The sequence below is a fragment of the Lissotriton vulgaris genome, chromosome 8, assembly GCF_964263255.1.
Source record: "Lissotriton vulgaris chromosome 8, aLisVul1.2, whole genome shotgun sequence".
Lineage (NCBI taxonomy): Eukaryota > Metazoa > Chordata > Amphibia > Caudata > Salamandridae > Lissotriton > Lissotriton vulgaris.
The window spans coordinates 623,429,721-623,447,581 of NC_141696.1; the positions used below are offsets into that span (position 1 = coordinate 623,429,721).

General features: G+C 41.0%; 1 protein-coding gene across 3 annotated transcripts in view; it reads right to left on the reverse strand.

The window, feature by feature from the left end:
- ADGRG7 (adhesion G protein-coupled receptor G7) overlaps nt 1-17,861 on the reverse strand; it is a 1,328,771-nt gene that overhangs the window by 670,543 nt on the left and 640,367 nt on the right. For all 3 annotated transcript variants that reach the window (XM_086934503.1, XM_086934505.1, XM_086934506.1), the window contains exon 8: nt 5,256-5,372. In XM_086934503.1, the coding sequence (XP_086790629.1) occupies nt 5,256-5,372 (117 nt within the window). The remainder of the gene's footprint in view (nt 1-5,255; nt 5,373-17,861) is intronic.

A 17,861-nucleotide genomic window follows, 5' to 3' on the forward strand; every position in this document is an offset into this window, starting at 1 on the left:
AAAAAACCAGGCTGTTGGTTGGGCCGGCCCGCCTCTTATAGAGGTCAGGTGGGACTGGTCGGCCATGTTGGGAGGGGGTGGGAGGCTTTTTTTGCTTTGGAGGGTTCTGTCGTGGAGCTTATGCTCACTATGTAAGTCATGTGGCGAGGAAGACTAACGAGGAGGTAATACCAATGTACCATGCAGGATTCTGACCAAACCATTCAGTTACTGATAACATATCAATTCTCCAGACCATTTTAGACAAATACACCTCAAAAAATTCACAAAATTCACAGACAGTGTATGCGGCGTTCATTGACTATTCTACCGCTTTCGACCGTGTCGATAGACCTACACTGTGGGAAAAGCTAAGGAGATTGGGTATTCCTGAATACTTGCTGCAGATCATAATTAATCTCCATACTAATACTTGGTCACAGGTGCAAATGGGGAGTAAAAAAGGACTAACCAAAACAATCGGAACGGCTAATGGGCTTAAACAGGGGTGCCTTTTAGCACCGATACTATTTTCACTATATCTTAGTGATTTACCTAATCATCTGCAACAATGCTCCAGTCTGCCTCCTAAGGTTGCCTCGCATAGAGTACACGCTCTGCTCTATGCAGATGACATCGTCATGTTGGACCTAACCCCCTTTGGTTTGCAAATGCTCCTGGATTCTCTAAACGATTATTCAAAAGACCACTATTTAATTCCACACCTAACAAAAACCAAAGTGGTGGCATTTACTGGTAGGAAAAAAAGTGTCAAATATTGTTGGAACCTTGGCGGGATAAAAGTTGATGAATGTGATGAATATACCTACCTTGGCAGAATTTTTACAAAGAACTTGAAAAACACAAAACAAATAAATAATTTAACGAGAAAATCAGAAATACATGCTGGGGCTCTTTCTAGACTGTACTCCGCCACAGGAAATAGACACTTCTCTTCATTGTTAAAAGTGTACAGAGCAAAAATTCCTCCTGTTCTATCCTATGCTACCGAGCATATACCAATAAAACAATGGACTCATATGGATTTAAACGAGGGGAAAATTTTGAAAAAAATCTTAAAGGTTTCTAAATCTACACCGGTTCAAGCCCTAAGATTAGAGTTTTCAATAACAAGCTCCTACGCTACAGCCGTCGCCAATGTCATCAGATGGGCTCATAACATCTTGCATGGGAAGGAAGGAACATTGCGCTCCCTGTTAAAAATCAAGACTTTTTCATTTGGCGCATCGAAGCTCAACTTTTACCGGAATATGGCAGAGGCATTTGAAATCGCTAAACTTACCAAAGAAATCTTGCTATCCTGGTCAAAGTCCCAACTGAAACTCTTTCTAAAAAACTTTACACCAAGATTGAGCTACGACCTAGACTTTGCACACTGCAATAAGTTACCATCATACAAACTTTTTGCTGAGTCCTTGGAATATAAGCAAGTACAGCCATATATAGGGTTCTCCCTTACGCATGGTGCAAGAAGGGCAATAACAATGTTACGACTAGGAATTTTACCTGTGTCAACCTTCACCTCTAAATGGTCGCCAGATGGATCTCCTACATGTAAATTCTGTCAAGGAGGCGATCAGAATATTGAGCATATTTTATTTGTATGCCCCCATCCAAATATAGTTACAGCACGGTTAAGATATTTAATCCCGATATACAATAAATGTAGGATCATCACAGTCAAAAATCTGATACTAGTATGTAAATACCCTCCCAATGAATGGGTCTGTTATAACTTTTACAAATTTCTAAAGTCCTTCCTAACATTATACTAGTGTCTTTGATCTAATAGTGGATGTGTTTGTTAAATACTTTTTTCGTTCTTTTAAAGTTTTTTCAAATATTATATTAATTTTCCTGATTATTGATGTAAAATGTTTTTAAATATTTGTGGTCCTCAGTAGAGTACCAAAACAAATAAAAAAACTTTTTGACTTTGACTTTGAACTCGATATTTTGTCCATTCGATATTTTGGAGTCCATATTTTGTCTGTGCACCGTCACAAACATGGTGGAATATACCATGCTCCTTATTACACATATCCCATGGAAATTATAATAAGGCGGACAGGATGTCTATCCCATTTGTGATGAGTACTCATCGGTCAAATTCTAAACCAGGCCCTATATATTTCTGGATCACTCCAATTATCACTCTTTAATCACCACTAATCACTGTGTTGCCTCCTTATTTTATACATCTTACTTGTGGCGGTTGTTCACGGGGAGGACTTCCATTTCCACCCTATGACTCTGCAACATTCTAAATATTTCAACTACAGTAAAGCTGCGCAACAAAGCTTACCTTAGAGAGACAGAAAAGTTAAAGTAAATGCTGAACCCTTAACTGCATTTACTAGTTTGTCTTCTTTGAATTTCTTTCAAGCCTTAGCTTGCTGGGCACATTTTAAACCTTAAAACCTTAAATAAGATTCATAAGCAGGATGGTTCTTTGAGAGAGAGGTTTTATTCAACTGAAGGACATGGGAGCAACAGGAGCTCCAGCAAAATCTCTGACAAAAACCTCTACATACAGTTATTTATACCCTCGTATAACAAAGGAGATGTACAGTTCTCAGACATGACAAATAGATGTGCATTAATTATTTGTGTAACATCTACTTCCTGGTACATTAATAATACCTGTTAAACAGTGCGTTCTTCCCTCTGCAACCTTGAGAGATACGAGCAAATGCCAGAACTAGAGCATCAACACTTACTCCCTAGTCATCCCATGCCATCCAGAGCGGAGCTCTGCATAGTACCCTTAATTATTTGTTGTTAAAGCGCAGACATGTATTAGTCCTGCAGCAATGCATTCACACAACACAAGCACGATGGAGTCTACTTAGTTTTTGCGTTTACAGCCTTGGTGCCCACATTTCCCTCCTTTGGTAGTATTTGCCAACTTTCTTGCCTACCTTCTTATCACTCACTTCCATTTAGAAACTTTGCATCTGTCAGAAATTCATATTTACTTTCTAATAAATTCTCTTGCCTAATTTCCATTTGTAACATTTGGGAACCTCTACAATTCCTTCCCATATTTAAGCACATAAGCCCTATGCATATTAATATAAACATAAGTAAGAATACCACAATCACCAGTCCCACAAGGCCAAAGATCAACTTTCTCAAACTCACTTGCAGGTCTCTAATCTTTTCCCAAAATCCTGGCTTACCATTCTCATGCTCTTTCTCTGAAACGTTTGAGATGTCAAATATAACATCTTTACCATCTTGTATGTTACACGGATTGTCATGGAGAAAAGAATAACACCCTGTGCTGATTACCATGCAAACACCACCCCTTTTGCGAAAATCAGATCCAAAGCCGCTCTGTTCTTCAAAATCATGCTGCATATGGTAATCATTTCTTCAGTAATAATAGATATAATTATCCAACCTCTCTATTAATTAAGATGCTTCCTTATTTTTATAGCTGAGAAAATGCCTAAATTGTCTTCCCCACATCCCTCCTTTGGCATTAGAAATGGATGTTCCTCAGTTGTACAGTGTGATATATATGTTGGGACACTAAAGGTAGATAACAGGAGCCATCCTACTGAGCTGGGAAGCAGAAATAAGCCTTCTTTTGGCAAACATGATACATATTTTGATAACTCTATCTCATTGTAGCACATATATTGCTCTGGCATGTTTACAATATGAGTTAATTTACTCTCACCCACCTTTCAGTTTCCCTTGCAGGCTATGCAAAGTTCCTTAGCCCTTTTGTGCCATAAATTCAAAGCCGGATGAATTAATAGTAATGTGTTTCCCCTCAAAGTAGGTTCATTATGGAAGCTTAACACCTCTTTTACATATGCAAGTAATGCCTAGTTTTGTTTACATATGCAGTTAAAAATAATTTTTACCCACCAGACAACATGCGTTGTACATCTTTAGGCATTGTACATTATATCTCCAGTTGTTACTCATCTATCTTTTAAATTCTTGGCTCTGTGTGAATTGTCTTGGGTATCTGTGTGTAAGCAAAGAAAGGTAACTGACACATGACAATGCAAAAGAAAGCGGTCTTTGTGCATATGCAACTCCTTTAGCCGGCATGTGAGTGCACATCCAACAGGCGGACATCTTCATACTTGAACAGTAAGTTTGAACCAGTTGGATATGTGTTGATGTGAATGATGCAATGTGAATGGACTTTTTTTAAACAAGCATTGGCATAGCCAATAGATCTGGCTCTGGGACCTTATAAGTATTTAGCTATGCAGCACAATAGCCTTGGTGCAACAACATCAACTGTTGCATATCTAAACACTTTCACGGTACCATCTCCATGTCAATTTAAAATGCCCCCTGTTCAATGTTAGGATCAGATATTATTCAGTTTAGGATCTACCAATAATTCTCCCAGGATCACCAACAGCCTTTATTTGTTTATGTATTTATTTGAAAGGTTTTATATAGCGCTGGCTAGACCCGGAGGTATCAGAGCGCTTTACATGAGTATCAGACCATAGTTACAGGTTACATCGTTACAAAGGTTTCTCAGTTATTAGAGTATAGCTATCATAGTTACATGTTTGGACGAGACAAGCAATAAGGACAATATACGTAAGGGAAAATGCAGGCAAGGGGAGGGATTCATTGGAGAGGGGGTAGGAGCAGGGAAAGTAGACTGCGAATGAAGGAGGGAAAGAGAAGAGGGAGGGAAAGAGAAGAGGGAGGGTGAGAGACACAGCATGAATGAAGAGAGGTAGGGTGACGGGGGCATAAACCGGTAGACGAATAATAGCTGCGTCCAAAATCCAGTAAGCTGTGATCCCAGGGGAAGTGGTATCATTCCCTCAACTCTGTTGCGAGAGGCTCCCTTTAACTATGGTCTCTCTCAGAGGGGTCTCTGAGACTCCAAGGCCTACCTACTGGATCCTTCCCCAAAAAGGGAAGAGGGCGTGCTGAAACAAAGGAAACCATAATCTAACACTGGTTATCTTGAATGTGAGTGACTTTGAGGTGCTCTAGGATTAAATCGATTTAACTAAGGAAAATAAACTGATTAAGGGATAGTGAATGAATTAACTAAGATATTATTAATAATAGTAATAATACTGATACAAGAATAATGATAGCAATATTAATGATACATGTATAGGAAGCATAGTAATACTAATCATAAACTAATAGTAGTTATTATTATGATCACTAGGTTCACTTAAGGGAGTCTTTCAGGATTTTTATAAGTTTCAATGCATTGTCTGTAAAATAATTTCATAGAAACATAGACTTACTTGTACTTCCTGTAGCATTAACAAAAATTTGAATTTCAGCATTGGGGTTGACAGTGAACTTCGTCACGTTGTTATCCACATTAATGCTGTTGTTCACAAACGTTGTTTTATTATATTCTAAACAAAAAAGAATGATAATTATTTTTTCAAAAAGGGAATGTAAATAATTTTCTGTTAGCAACAAATAAAATAATCCATAACTTTTTTGGTTATAAACCAACAACTACAAAAGGTAAGGTGATTTCATGTCAGCGTCTTATTGAATCACACAGAAAGGATGCAGCATAATGGCCAGAACTGAACTTCTGACTTTGGAACTGGGGAACCAGGTTAGAGTTTCAGTGCCGGCTCAACGTCCTGTGATTCCGGGCCTGAGTCACAAAGGGCCTCTGCACTTGTGGCTGGAGCCCTGCAGCCTTGGAGGAGCCTGCACACTCAAGGCGGAATCTCCGCAGTGAGAGTACTCATTGCAGACATTGCGTCCAGTGTGAGGAGACAGCCTCACGACTGCAGGGCCTCCACCACCAGTGTGGATGCCTTTTCTGAATCAGGCCCTCAGTCTCCCCATGTCTACACAAATGTATGTGTCCTTGTGTAATGTAAATGGTGCTCTTGTAAAGCGCTCCAATACCTTCAAGTCAAGATTGTGCTATATAAAACTTTTTTTTAAATAACTAATTCCATTTCTTTTTAAATTTTTTTAATTGCCAATCTATATCATAGTTAAACCAGTTACAATTCATATGGGCATATAGATATCCACAACAAAGAAATACACCAAAAAATCACAGTTTCATCATATTCATAAAGACAACAAAGAAGATAGTCTGTATAGTAAGGAAATAGATAAACAGTAAAAAGCAGCTGCATACACATTTCATTAATCTTTCAAGTGGTCTGTCATCGGACCCCAGGCCCAGTTTCCATAAACGGGGCCCTTTAAAAGAATATAGACTATACTCAAGATTAAAAATGGCATAAAAGCTAGCTCTCCACATCTTGAAAGTTGGGGATTCCTTCTGTAGCCAGGAAGAACATATGCAGAGTTGAGTAACCGCTATAGCCGTTTGTCAGATACCTAAATTGCTGTCTGGCCCGTCTAGTGATCGTACCTTCCCCCAGGCCAGTAACATCTTTATAGGTGTGATATTCATTTATATACCAGCCACCTCCGTTAAAAAAAACTAAATGTTCCCCAGCAGTTGCCTTAATTGAACACAGGTAAAAAGCATTAGGAGAATGTCTGTCTCTTCAGCCCCGCAGCAAAAACATTTACAAGTATTCACTCCCCCCCCCCCACCCCCCAATTTAGGCACTTTAGTATAATTAAGATTAAAAACAGTTTTAAAGTGCTCTGCTTGTAAATTAGAAGAGATCAAAATTTTCTTTGCCATCTAAATAGATTCCTCCAGAATATCCCCATCTTGACCCAGGAGATTATTCAATTTAAGATCTTGAGCCTCCAAATCATCCTGTTGGGTATCCACCAGAAAATTATGTGAGCTACAGATTCTATCTCTCCACCTGATTGCCTCAACAAGAGAGTTTTTTTCGAACTACCACCTGTTTTCATTTTCTCTGTAGGAAATCTTGGATCTCTAAAAACTTAGATAAAGCAACTGGCTTTTTTATTTGGGCAAATATCCTGATTTAAATTAAGTACAACTAAGACTCAGATTATTCGCACAAATCAGCTTGTACTGGTGACCGTAGGGTCACAGATGAAGTTACTTACCTTGGTATTAAAACTAGAACATGCCGGAATTAAGTGGTATAGGCTAACTGCAGTTCCATGCTAGCTGGGATTAAAAAGAACTGCTGGGTAGGATTGAATATCTTCATCTTTCACTGGTAGGAAGGTGCAATGTGCTTAAAATCAACATACTCCCTAAGATGCCTTATTATTTTAGATCAATACCATTAGAAATTCCATTTCTAATACATTTCAGAATCAAGTCGTCATCAGAGAAAGCCACTTGAACATTCCTATTCTCAATAGGACCGGTGCGAAACATTTTCCGGTGACCTTGAGCAGTCAAAAGTTACTGGACTCCAGTTTGATACCTGAAATAGTTATTTTCACTGACACTTTGGGGGTCACTGTACTATTGGACCACAAATTGAATCACCAAGAGCTTCCCTTTAACATTTGACTCTCAATTGTAATGCAACAGTGCAGTCCTAGATTTACTCAATGAGGTGGTGTGGGCTAGATACTCAGAAAAAAGTCAAACACAATACTATCACACAGTAAGACTTCAGTCATTGAGGAAAAATACTTTATTACACATAAAACTAAATACTACAAATAAAATGAAGATCTGCGAAATATCGAATTCTTAAGTCCCTTGCGAGCCAGGGATGTGTTGAGGGCAAATCTTATTGTAGCCCGACACTCTGAATGTTAGATTTTCAGACCTGGCACCCAAAACCACAAGCTCCATTTTTCACTTGATACAATTCAGTGGTCACCTATTCACGTTGCTACTGTGTACACGGAAATGTATCAGTGAATTTCACTTGGTTGGGGAATCACACACTACCTCAAATAGAGGAAAGGTTTTGCAGGGTTTTTATGCCAGTGTACAAAAACCACAAAAGTCTATACTGATGCACACCTCCAAAAATGGCCAATGACTTGATGATGCTCATGGGAGATAGAGGGGTGTGAGAGGGCTGACGTCTAACATCTGGTGCCTAGAAACAAGCACAGATTAAGGAAGTCAATGATATTCATTCAAATGCCCATACACTGGAAATCCAGCCCTTTGGGTGATTCGAAACAAAATATTAGCTCAGAAATCGCTTCTGCATTTGGAGTTTTTCTCAAACTAAAGGTACTCACAGATTTAGGGACCTGGGCTCCAGCGGTGGAGCACAGTTGAAGATTACAGACCAGGGTTCCAAACTTTGATATTTCTGCAACCACACAAGGAATTGTGATGTGATTTGTGGCTGAGGAATCGGCACAGTCTCATCGACATCCCTCTCTGATTTCTACAGGCAGGTAGATGAAGCAAAGAATGGCCTTGAGATCACATAGAGGCAACTAGGAGCACACATTTCCATGCTGCACTGGCAGTGTCAGACACAAAGGAGTGACAGTGTCAGACACAAAGGAGTGGCAGTGTCAGACACAAAGGAGTGCTCCCAAAAACAGTGCAAGCAACATATCTTCCTCTGACTGCGGTCTAGGAGGAAGATATTGCAAGCAGCACTTTTTCCCTGCCTGCTGTGTAGGTGGAAGAAACAACAATCCTGTTGGTTACTGTTGTTTCTTACTTCTTCACAGCAGCTGGGTGTCTCTCATGATCTGGGACAATGCAGACCTCACAACGACTTCCAAAGACGTCCAAAGGTTGGACAGTTGGGCTCCTGAACTCCTATCAGGCAAGCTGTTCTCTGTAGGGTGCAGTCCAGCAACTCCTATCACATCAGGCATAGTGTTTTCCTTGCAAGGCAGTCCAATTGTGCTTTTAGCAGGATTCTTGACCTAGTCTTACAGCATCATTTAAAGTTCGGCAGTCAGCTGTCAGACCGCAATGTCAGCGAAAACCGTGTCCAGGGTTCCCTTGTCTGAAGATATTGCACCATACTTAGAGCTCCCCCTGACTGCGTGACAAGGATCTCTATTCCTGCGACTCATTGGACAGTACCATGGATGTACTAAAGGCCAGATGAATTCAGAGTGTGTGCCATGATTTTTTACTCACTTTGCATTCGTTGAAACAAACACAGATGTACAGGCAGTTCTGGACCTGCATGCCAGGCTATTGTTTGTTTTCCATGAATTGGGCACCGTGCACTGCATTGCAGTACCAGAAGCTGTCTATGCCTTTGAGGCAATGCACACATTCATCATAACTATGAAGTGTCAAACAGGCCAAAATTCAATTACCTCTCATGCAAAAGATATTGGTTTATCTCCTTGACAGTGGTTCGCATAGCAAATAGACTGGTTTATGTGTGAAAAATATTGGATATGCCGTTCTGCGCACTGCATTGGTCTACACAACTTGAAATGGTTTGCATGGACTCTACGGGTTGTGTTGCGGGGATTCTACACATACACAGAACTATGCGCTGGACCTCGGTGTGTAGGGGTTGTACCTTCATACCACCTTAGTACCCAAAATCCGAAAACCGACCAGCTATAGTGTCTCATTCGTTATCCAACATATTCACAAAGGTACAAATGATTAGACAACTCAGAACACAACACCCCAGACTCGCTCAGGTACTCTTTAGCTCCTTCACTCATACTTGTCCACAATAAGAATTGACAGTCACAGTTATAGTTCAAAATATTTGTTTTAATTGTTGTGCACTATAATGCAGTATACGAGCCACTACCAGCAGTGAAAAGCATAAGCTCAGAACAATTAGCATTGTTATGATTCCATGGAATATAAAGGGGTATGTCATCATATACAGACGGTGGAAAAAGGACTATAAGGCCTAACCACCATTCACTTGGTAAGGTGAAGTTTATTATATAAAGGAAGATCACTGGGCTTTGTTAGCCTACCCCATCCTTTAGTGCCTAGATAGAAGTTTTACATCATAGGAACAGCATAGCTTGTCTCCCTGGAAAGATCCCTCGCCAAGTGTGTGTTAGAAAAACATGAATCCCCATAATATCAAAGCACGAGTTTCCAGCAGTGCTGCTGTGTTTTTTTAGGTGCTAGGGACTGACCAGAACAGAATAACAAGGGGAATTGTTTATCAACCTTTGCACATCATGTTCAGACTAAACTCCAGGATCTAGCAGAGAACGCGAAAAGAAGACAGTTCTCATGTGAAAGGCATAAACAGAGTCTTGCAAAATAAAGTCATGTAGTAATGTGCGCAAAAGCAGCATCATGGCAGCAGAGGTCATGCTAAATTAGCAATGTCGACAATGACCCTAAAGGCCATATAACAGTTGCTACACAGGAACATTGGCTTGAGTGATCTAATCACTGGTTAATGTGTAGGTAGGCTACTGGCATGCTGCTGAAGCAAACTGGTTTGTGTGACAAACCACACGATTTATGGGGGGATGTTGATATAAACAAGTATAATGGGAACTTAAACCACACACCATAACCAGGAGGGTGCCAAGAACATGGAAGAAAAACGTTTTGAGAACCTTTCGTAATTCATCAGTGCAACAACTCTTCAAATCAAGCAGATAATCGTTCCACCATTTTTGCCACTGCCGTGCAACATTTTTCTTCATGGTGTTTTTCTTTCAAGATTGTAGCAAGTGAGGCATTCCTTTACTAGTTCATCTGTAGAAAGATGGCTATCAAAATTTTATCCACCATTTTCAACTTCTTTGAGGGTCCAACTTGAGCTTTACCCACTTTTCATGTCTTTCGAAGGCACTAAGAGCCCTATCTCGATGCGGTCGCAAACAGCTCCGACTGTCGGTTGGAGCCTTTCCGACCGCATCATATTATGTCAGTTGGATTCCTTTCCGACTGTCTCATTAAAATTCCAACTGGCTTCCAAGGGGTCAGAGAGCCCGTCCGCCAGTTGGAATATGGCCAGTAATCCAAGAGCGGCTGTTTTCGCCCTTGAAATTACGATGTCAGGATTTGGCAGCCTTTCCGACACAGAAAGGCTGTCTGAACTCGACTTTGGGACCCCCAGCAGGGCCCCCTTGGGTGCATGGCCTCTGGTTGGAGGCCTAGGGGGCACCTGTGGTGCCCCCCTGAAGATCCCTGCACCCCATGGCAGGCACCTTGAGGTGCAGGGTTGAACTGAACCTCCTATTTTACAATGGGAGCATGCATTCTGGGCTGAGTACCTTCTCCCATTGTAAAGTATAGGAATGCGACGAATAGTGTTCGGTCGCATCCTAATTAGTCAGTAGGGACCCCTGACAGGGTGTTAGTCAGTACCATGATCGCGACGATGTTGGGTGGAGGAAACTCCACCAGAGATCTTAAGAGGGCCTTTAGTATTTTTCACATCTGTCCTAGAGCACTCCAGATAAAAGTCAGCTCCACTGTGTCCAAATATGTATCTTGTTCACAAGGCTGGACAGGAGGGAAGCAGTCCAATTCAAAGTCCTTGCTTAGAGGGACCATCCACAGTAGATATGAAACCTCTCTTGCCAAGCCTCCAGTATGTCTTGCAGAGGTTTCATATAAACATTGATGAGCCCTGGCAAGTGGGTGGTGCAATGAGGTGCCTATCAGCAGGTACTACTGCTGCACTAACTTCTTTTCTTGGCAGCTGGAAAGTCCCATCTAAAATAATGAGATAGATACATTTAAAAATTGGCATATATGTCTGCCTCCTGTTTTAGGCAATTCAGGAGAGTTTCATGATTCATAGTGTTGAAGACAGCTGAGACTTCAATAAGCAGCTGTGTTGCAGACCCCTATCTGTCTCACAAGTCTCACTAATATGACATGGTTTCAGTAAATCCCACAGCAAATCAAGAGGCTCAGGATAGATGTAATGTGAGTTGGTTTGTCACTATCTTTTACAGATCTTAGTAAGTAAAGGATCTTAGCAAAGGATCTGTATTTAGCTAGATCTGCTTGGGTAAATGTGTACTCCTTCATTAAGAGATTACCATAGACTGTTTTGGGCTGCTTGGCGCGGATGTAATCTAGGGGTCAGAGCTGCAACCCCTGCCATTCCAATGACTCAAAGTTAGTGGCAGTGAGTGAGTGCAGCTGTGAGTGAGAATGAGTCAGAGAGTGAGAAAAGGTGAGAATGCAAAGCAATGGAACGCGCTTCCTCTGAAACTAAGAACAAAACCAAACCTCCTCCGCTTCAGCAAATCGCTCAAAACTCTTCTCTTCCCATAACCTCTCCAACTCGTCTGCACTCCTTCTCCTCCGGATTACGAGGTATAGCACTGGGATACTCATGGGTGACTACGCGCTCTATAAAACCTTAAATAAATAATAAATAAATAAATGAGTGAGAGTAATAGTGACTACAAGTTGCAAATGGGTATGAAAACATGAGTAAGAGTGACTGTAAGAGTGAGGGCAAATGAGTAACTCCTGGTGAGTGACAGGTTTCATTGGCTTGGCACACTATGTAAAGACTTGAATATGTAATAAGTACCCTTTAGAGCCAATGACGACTTAAAAAATGTATATGAAACTTTTGCTTTATATGACCCACTTTTTTCAAAATGTTGTTGGGTTAGTAACCCACTGAAGCTTCCCTATAAGTGGTAGGCTCACTCGCTTTACCCCCTCTCTAAATTTCAGTGCATGTATTATGGCTCACCGCTTTCAAAGATCACTAGCCATCACTGCAAGAACAGAAGGCAAACAGGTTCCGGCAAATAGTGTTCACTTTCTACAGCCCTGGACATTACACTCTAGACTTTGTAAAATAAATAAGTTCAGCAATGAATGCCTTTTTGAGTAAATGAAAAAAGTAAGTAAAATACAAACACATTTTAAAAACAAGCTGTTGCCATGTGTCATTATTTTGAATAAAGAAAAAATATGTTTAAATAAAACCTTCATTTCTGTGCTTCGTGTGGCTGATTGAGCCCTGAAAAGTATCATAAATTCAAATGTATTAACAATATGGACTAATTTAAGTCAATAACATAGTTTATAGTCACCATACGGTCTCTATCAAATGATACATGTGTACATAACTATTTTTCCTTCTTTTTTTCTTGTACCTTATGATGTATTAATACATTTCCTAAGCGGTATACAGTACAGAACTATTACATCATCATTGTTCGAGGTTTTAATAATTTAGATTTCCAGTGTTGTTCTGCACTAAATCCTCTTCAGGGAACACATGCCTTTTCATGTAATACAAAGGAGAAATTAGTACTATTCCCTTGATATATAATGTAAGCACCTTAATATAGGTAGTCTCTAAAAGAAATTCTGTGTTGCATTGTTAATATAATCTCCTAAAAATACGGTAGTATGTGAAGCTCTGGTCCATAATCAGCCCACTACATTGGTGAACCATGACAAAGGAGCAATCCCGAAAAGGAAAAGAGGGGGAGCACAGCAAAAGAGGAGGAACCCAAAAATTCCTAAAATAAGTAAACCGGGTGAAAACTCATTTGTTGTCACGGCTACCATTGTGGACAACTCATCATCCACCCAAGGGCAAACTATTGAAATTTGCGATGGCAATAAGTCTGGTGCGCCTCCAACGATGAATGACTTTTTGACAAACTTGGGTATTTTGATAAAATCATCGTTGGAACCAATTCTATTAAGACTTACCTCTATTGAAAGCAAGCTAGATGAAATTGAGTCCTCCTTGTCTTCTCTTGTAAGCGAGACAAGGAGCGATCTAACAATCGATGGGCATGACAAGGCTGTCTCATGGGCGGGGATTGGCGGTGGAGGTTTTGTGACCATTGTGCCTGGGCTTCCAAACACCTGTTTAAATTCCGGTGTGGGCCGCGTTGCAATTGACCAAACTCTCGAGAGGTTAGAAAGAATTCCTCCACCCCCTTTAGAAACCACAACGCCCCAGGGTGGCTTAAGTTCCGAGGCCAGTGACCCCAAGGGTCAGCCTCAGTCCCAGTTAGTGGACTCCGCTCTCAGGGGAAACCAGAACGGGAATGGGGTAGAAAGGGCATACCAACATCTAGACCTCCCCCCAGATTGTGCGCCATATGTTGCTGTTCATACCGGCGTTCCAGCACTCAAGCGAGGGCAGTCAGAAACTTATGAGCAACTGAGGAATAAAATAACGTATTGGCTAAATGCCAATAGACCATTGCCCACAGATACACAATCTAAGATTTTGTTTGTAAAACGGGTGGGTTGGGTTGGACCTACAAAGAAAAATTCTACAGGGGATTTTATTGTCATCAACTTTAAGGAAATAAGGGCAGCTGAATATGCCTGTTGGGGCATGCCGGCAAATCCATATAGCCCCATCCAGGTGAGAGACCTCAGCTATTTTTATACATCATCAAATAGAAATAATCTTATTGCACATACTACCTGGCAGCAGCATAGATTAAATTCTGATAATAGACCAAGCAGATTTAATCACCTGACTCCTGGCTTGGTGACAAAAAGTATTTGGGGAAACTATAACCTAACACCTTTACCGGTAGCGCCAAATAGATTTAACGCCCTCTCCTCTTTGGAGGACTGCGATTGACTTAAGGCCTACACAGCTCCCAATGAACCGCTGATATCGCCCCATTGTCAACCTATAGGGGGGGCCCTCTAGACAGACTTTGGTTGGTGGGCATACACCTGCTGGCTTGGAGGTACTGAAAGCGGTCCCTAGTGAGGTTTTATACAGCCAAGAGGCCCATAATGTCATCTCAGGGAACATTGCTGGTCTGGCGGGGAAGGCCAAGATCCAAAGTGGGTCGAGTTCATAAGGTCCTACTCGGTGATTTGCCTGCAAGAGACTTGGGTGGTGGACTGTAACATCTTTTTAGAAGGATATAACGCCTTCTTTCTGCCAGCAACGCCGTCATGTAGCGGTAGAGCTAAAGGAGGTATGGCTATATACATTGCGTTAGCATTAAATTGTGTAGTGAAACCAATAATTTCTAACAACACAGATATCCAAGCAGTGATCCTAAAAAGAGGAAACACACTGCTGTCCATGATAAATTTTTATAATGCAGTAAATTCTAAAGGAGACTGCAAGATCGCAGAATTGGGGGATTTTGTCAGACAGCACTGTGGAAGTAACTCTCACCAAATCATGTTATTAGGGGATTTCAATGTGCATCCATGTGGTAATCCTATGAAAACTGGTATGGGAGAACTAGGATGTGATAAGATGGGGGGCCTTCATTTTGAACACACTGGTCGGGGAGAAAAGCTGAATGACTTTCTTAACGAATTTGATTTGGTACCAGCTATGTCTGTGGTGGACATCTGTAGTATCCAGCCTGTCCACACATTTAAAGGTCATACTGGGGGTTTCTTTATAGATTATATCCTGTTTTCTTATTGTCTTCAATCAATTATGTTGGGCTTTAGGATTCAGGATAGTATCTATAGCGATCATAATCCCATCTGTGTTTACCTCGGTGGAAATCTATTGAATGAACGAGAAAAATTGAAAACCCAGGGTGTCTTAAAAACTACAGACGGTAGGCGTCGACTCAAATGGTCAACCGTGAACCCTGACATATTATATGACAGTATCCTTAATTCATGTACCCACGAACTAAAGTCCTGTGTGTCTCCCGCATCCCTCCCGCCGGATACCCTCCAAGCATTTGAGGAAATTGTTTAAAAGTAGGGTCTATGCTATCAACTCCCATATCTGGACCATCGCTGAACTGCCTGCTGCGATTGTCTTCTCTCTTGGGTGCGGTGGAGAGGTGTGTATTTTTGTAACACAGCTGTACCCCTGCCAGGTTATCTGTTCTTTCTGTCTGTTGGCCTCGCTATACATTTTTGTCTCAAACGGAGGGAAAAGTTGTGTGCGAAGTGGAGTCTGAGCCCGAAAGTTAGGATATTACTGTGATTTACGTGTTTATCTTTCTCGGAATAGACACATGTTATTACTGTGCCTTGTGTAGTTACAAGGAAGGATTGTGGCTGGCATTTTTTCAGTGGTTATTTGGCTTTTTAAAGGGATCCCCTGTTACATATATAGAGAGGCAGAGAAGGAAAAGATTGCGCCTGGCGTCTTTTCAATATTTATCAAGTGAGGGAGCCTCTGACTGATATACAGGGACAGGGAAGGGAACCCTCTATTTCAATAGTCAATGGAGAAGAGGCAAAATCTGAGATCCGAGTAGCTAACGGTATTTTGGATGGCGCCTGAGTAGTCAATTTAAGTGGTCCCCCGGGAGGATTAAGTGTTTTTCATATAACAGCGAATCTTGCATTTTCGCCAGTTAAAAGTTTTTCTCCTTTTTTTGTGCGCGCCGTTTACATTGCTCTCCCTTTTTGAAACACAGGTACCAATGCTTGCTAATTATTGGGTACTCTTTTAAAGACTGTATGTTATTGCTCAGTGTCTAGTGGTAAATATAGAGGTTTTTATCAGGTTCAAAAGCGTAATTTTTTTGATTATTGTTTTTTTCATGGCCATTGTATTGGAAGTCACTGGCTGATACAGAGGCTGACTTTAGTGAGACCATAATATCTAGGTACACATTGACCCTTTCTTTTTTGTTAATTCTTTGTTTGATTATAAGCACATGTATATTGATTGTAAAAATATTTTTTTGTTAATCTTATGTTGACTGGCCCCATACCAATCCTATTATTTTAGGGTAAGGGCCCGCTAGGTCTTTTGGAATTGCACTTCATGTTTATGTTTATTTGCTGAATGCGAGCTTTTAAACGGCGACTTTGAAAACTTATCATTTGCTTACTGCACCTGGTAGAATCCTGCCACTATTAGATCGAGACCCTGCACATAGACGGTAACAGCCGAGTTACGGGCTGAATACCGATTTATTTGGCAATTGAATCATTAACGGCGGACATCTTAGGTGGGAGGCGTGAGCTTCAACAGCCCTCTAGCCATCCCTACTTAAGGAAACGGCATTTCTCCGCGATAGCGGACGCGAATTGTGGACGCGCCTGCATCAGCGCCAGAGTCACGCCTGAGTCAGCCCGTCTGCGCCCGTCTGTGCCTCGGACGAGTCCGACGGCCATGGCCCATACCCTTCTGCCTTCTTTGTATCCTTCGCAGGTATACTCTAGCGGCTCTATAAACAATGCTACTATTATTACTCCCTCTATAAAATACAGTTCTGAGCAATTATTAGCTCTAAAACCCCCTAGACAGCCGTGTTGCTGTCTCTTCGAGTTGGACAGAAAGAATAATGTCTGTCATAATTGCTTTCTTGCAACAAACTCGGTCGGGACAAAACAAACAGAGGATAGAATCAATACCATATGCTCTAATTCTGATTCTAAGCTATTTACTTTTCTTAGCTTAAATTGCCGCTCCCTACCCAAACATAAAACAGAAATTTTCAATTTATTAATTGATGAGGCTACTGACGCTTTGTTTATAACCGAAACATGGCTTCATGCTAGCTCTGGACCCGATGTTGCCATGGCCCTCCCTGATTCATATGCGATTATACGCCTTGATAGGATAAACAAAGTAGGAGGAGGCATTGCCGTGATTTTTAAAAAAATCTTTACTTGTGAGTTTAAAAAATTTCCCTGCCCTGGGTGCGAAGGCGCCATTTTTAAAATGATACTTTCCCCAAATGTTACTTTTTCTGGAGCACTCATCTATCGTCCGCCTGGTGCAGCATCAAACTGGTTAACAAATATATCAGAACTTCTTGGCCCTCTTGCCATGAATGCTGCCAATTTCACTATTATAGGCGATTTGAACTTACATTTGGACAATGACCACTGTATGAATGCCACCGAACTCATTGCCGATCTTACGTCTCTTAATCTAAGCTTGAAGAACTCTGGCCCCACCGTATTGCGGGTCATTTATTAGACCCAATTTTTTCCAACATTGATAATTTGGACACCTTTCCTGCCTTGCCTATTCCCTGGTCAGATCATTTTCCTATTAAATTTGCATTTCGAGCACAATTACTAAATAAAGATACATCGTCGGTCTCAACCTCTACTGTTAGGAAATGGAAAAGACGAGATATTAACAGTCTGAATACCTTTCTAGAAGACACGACACCAT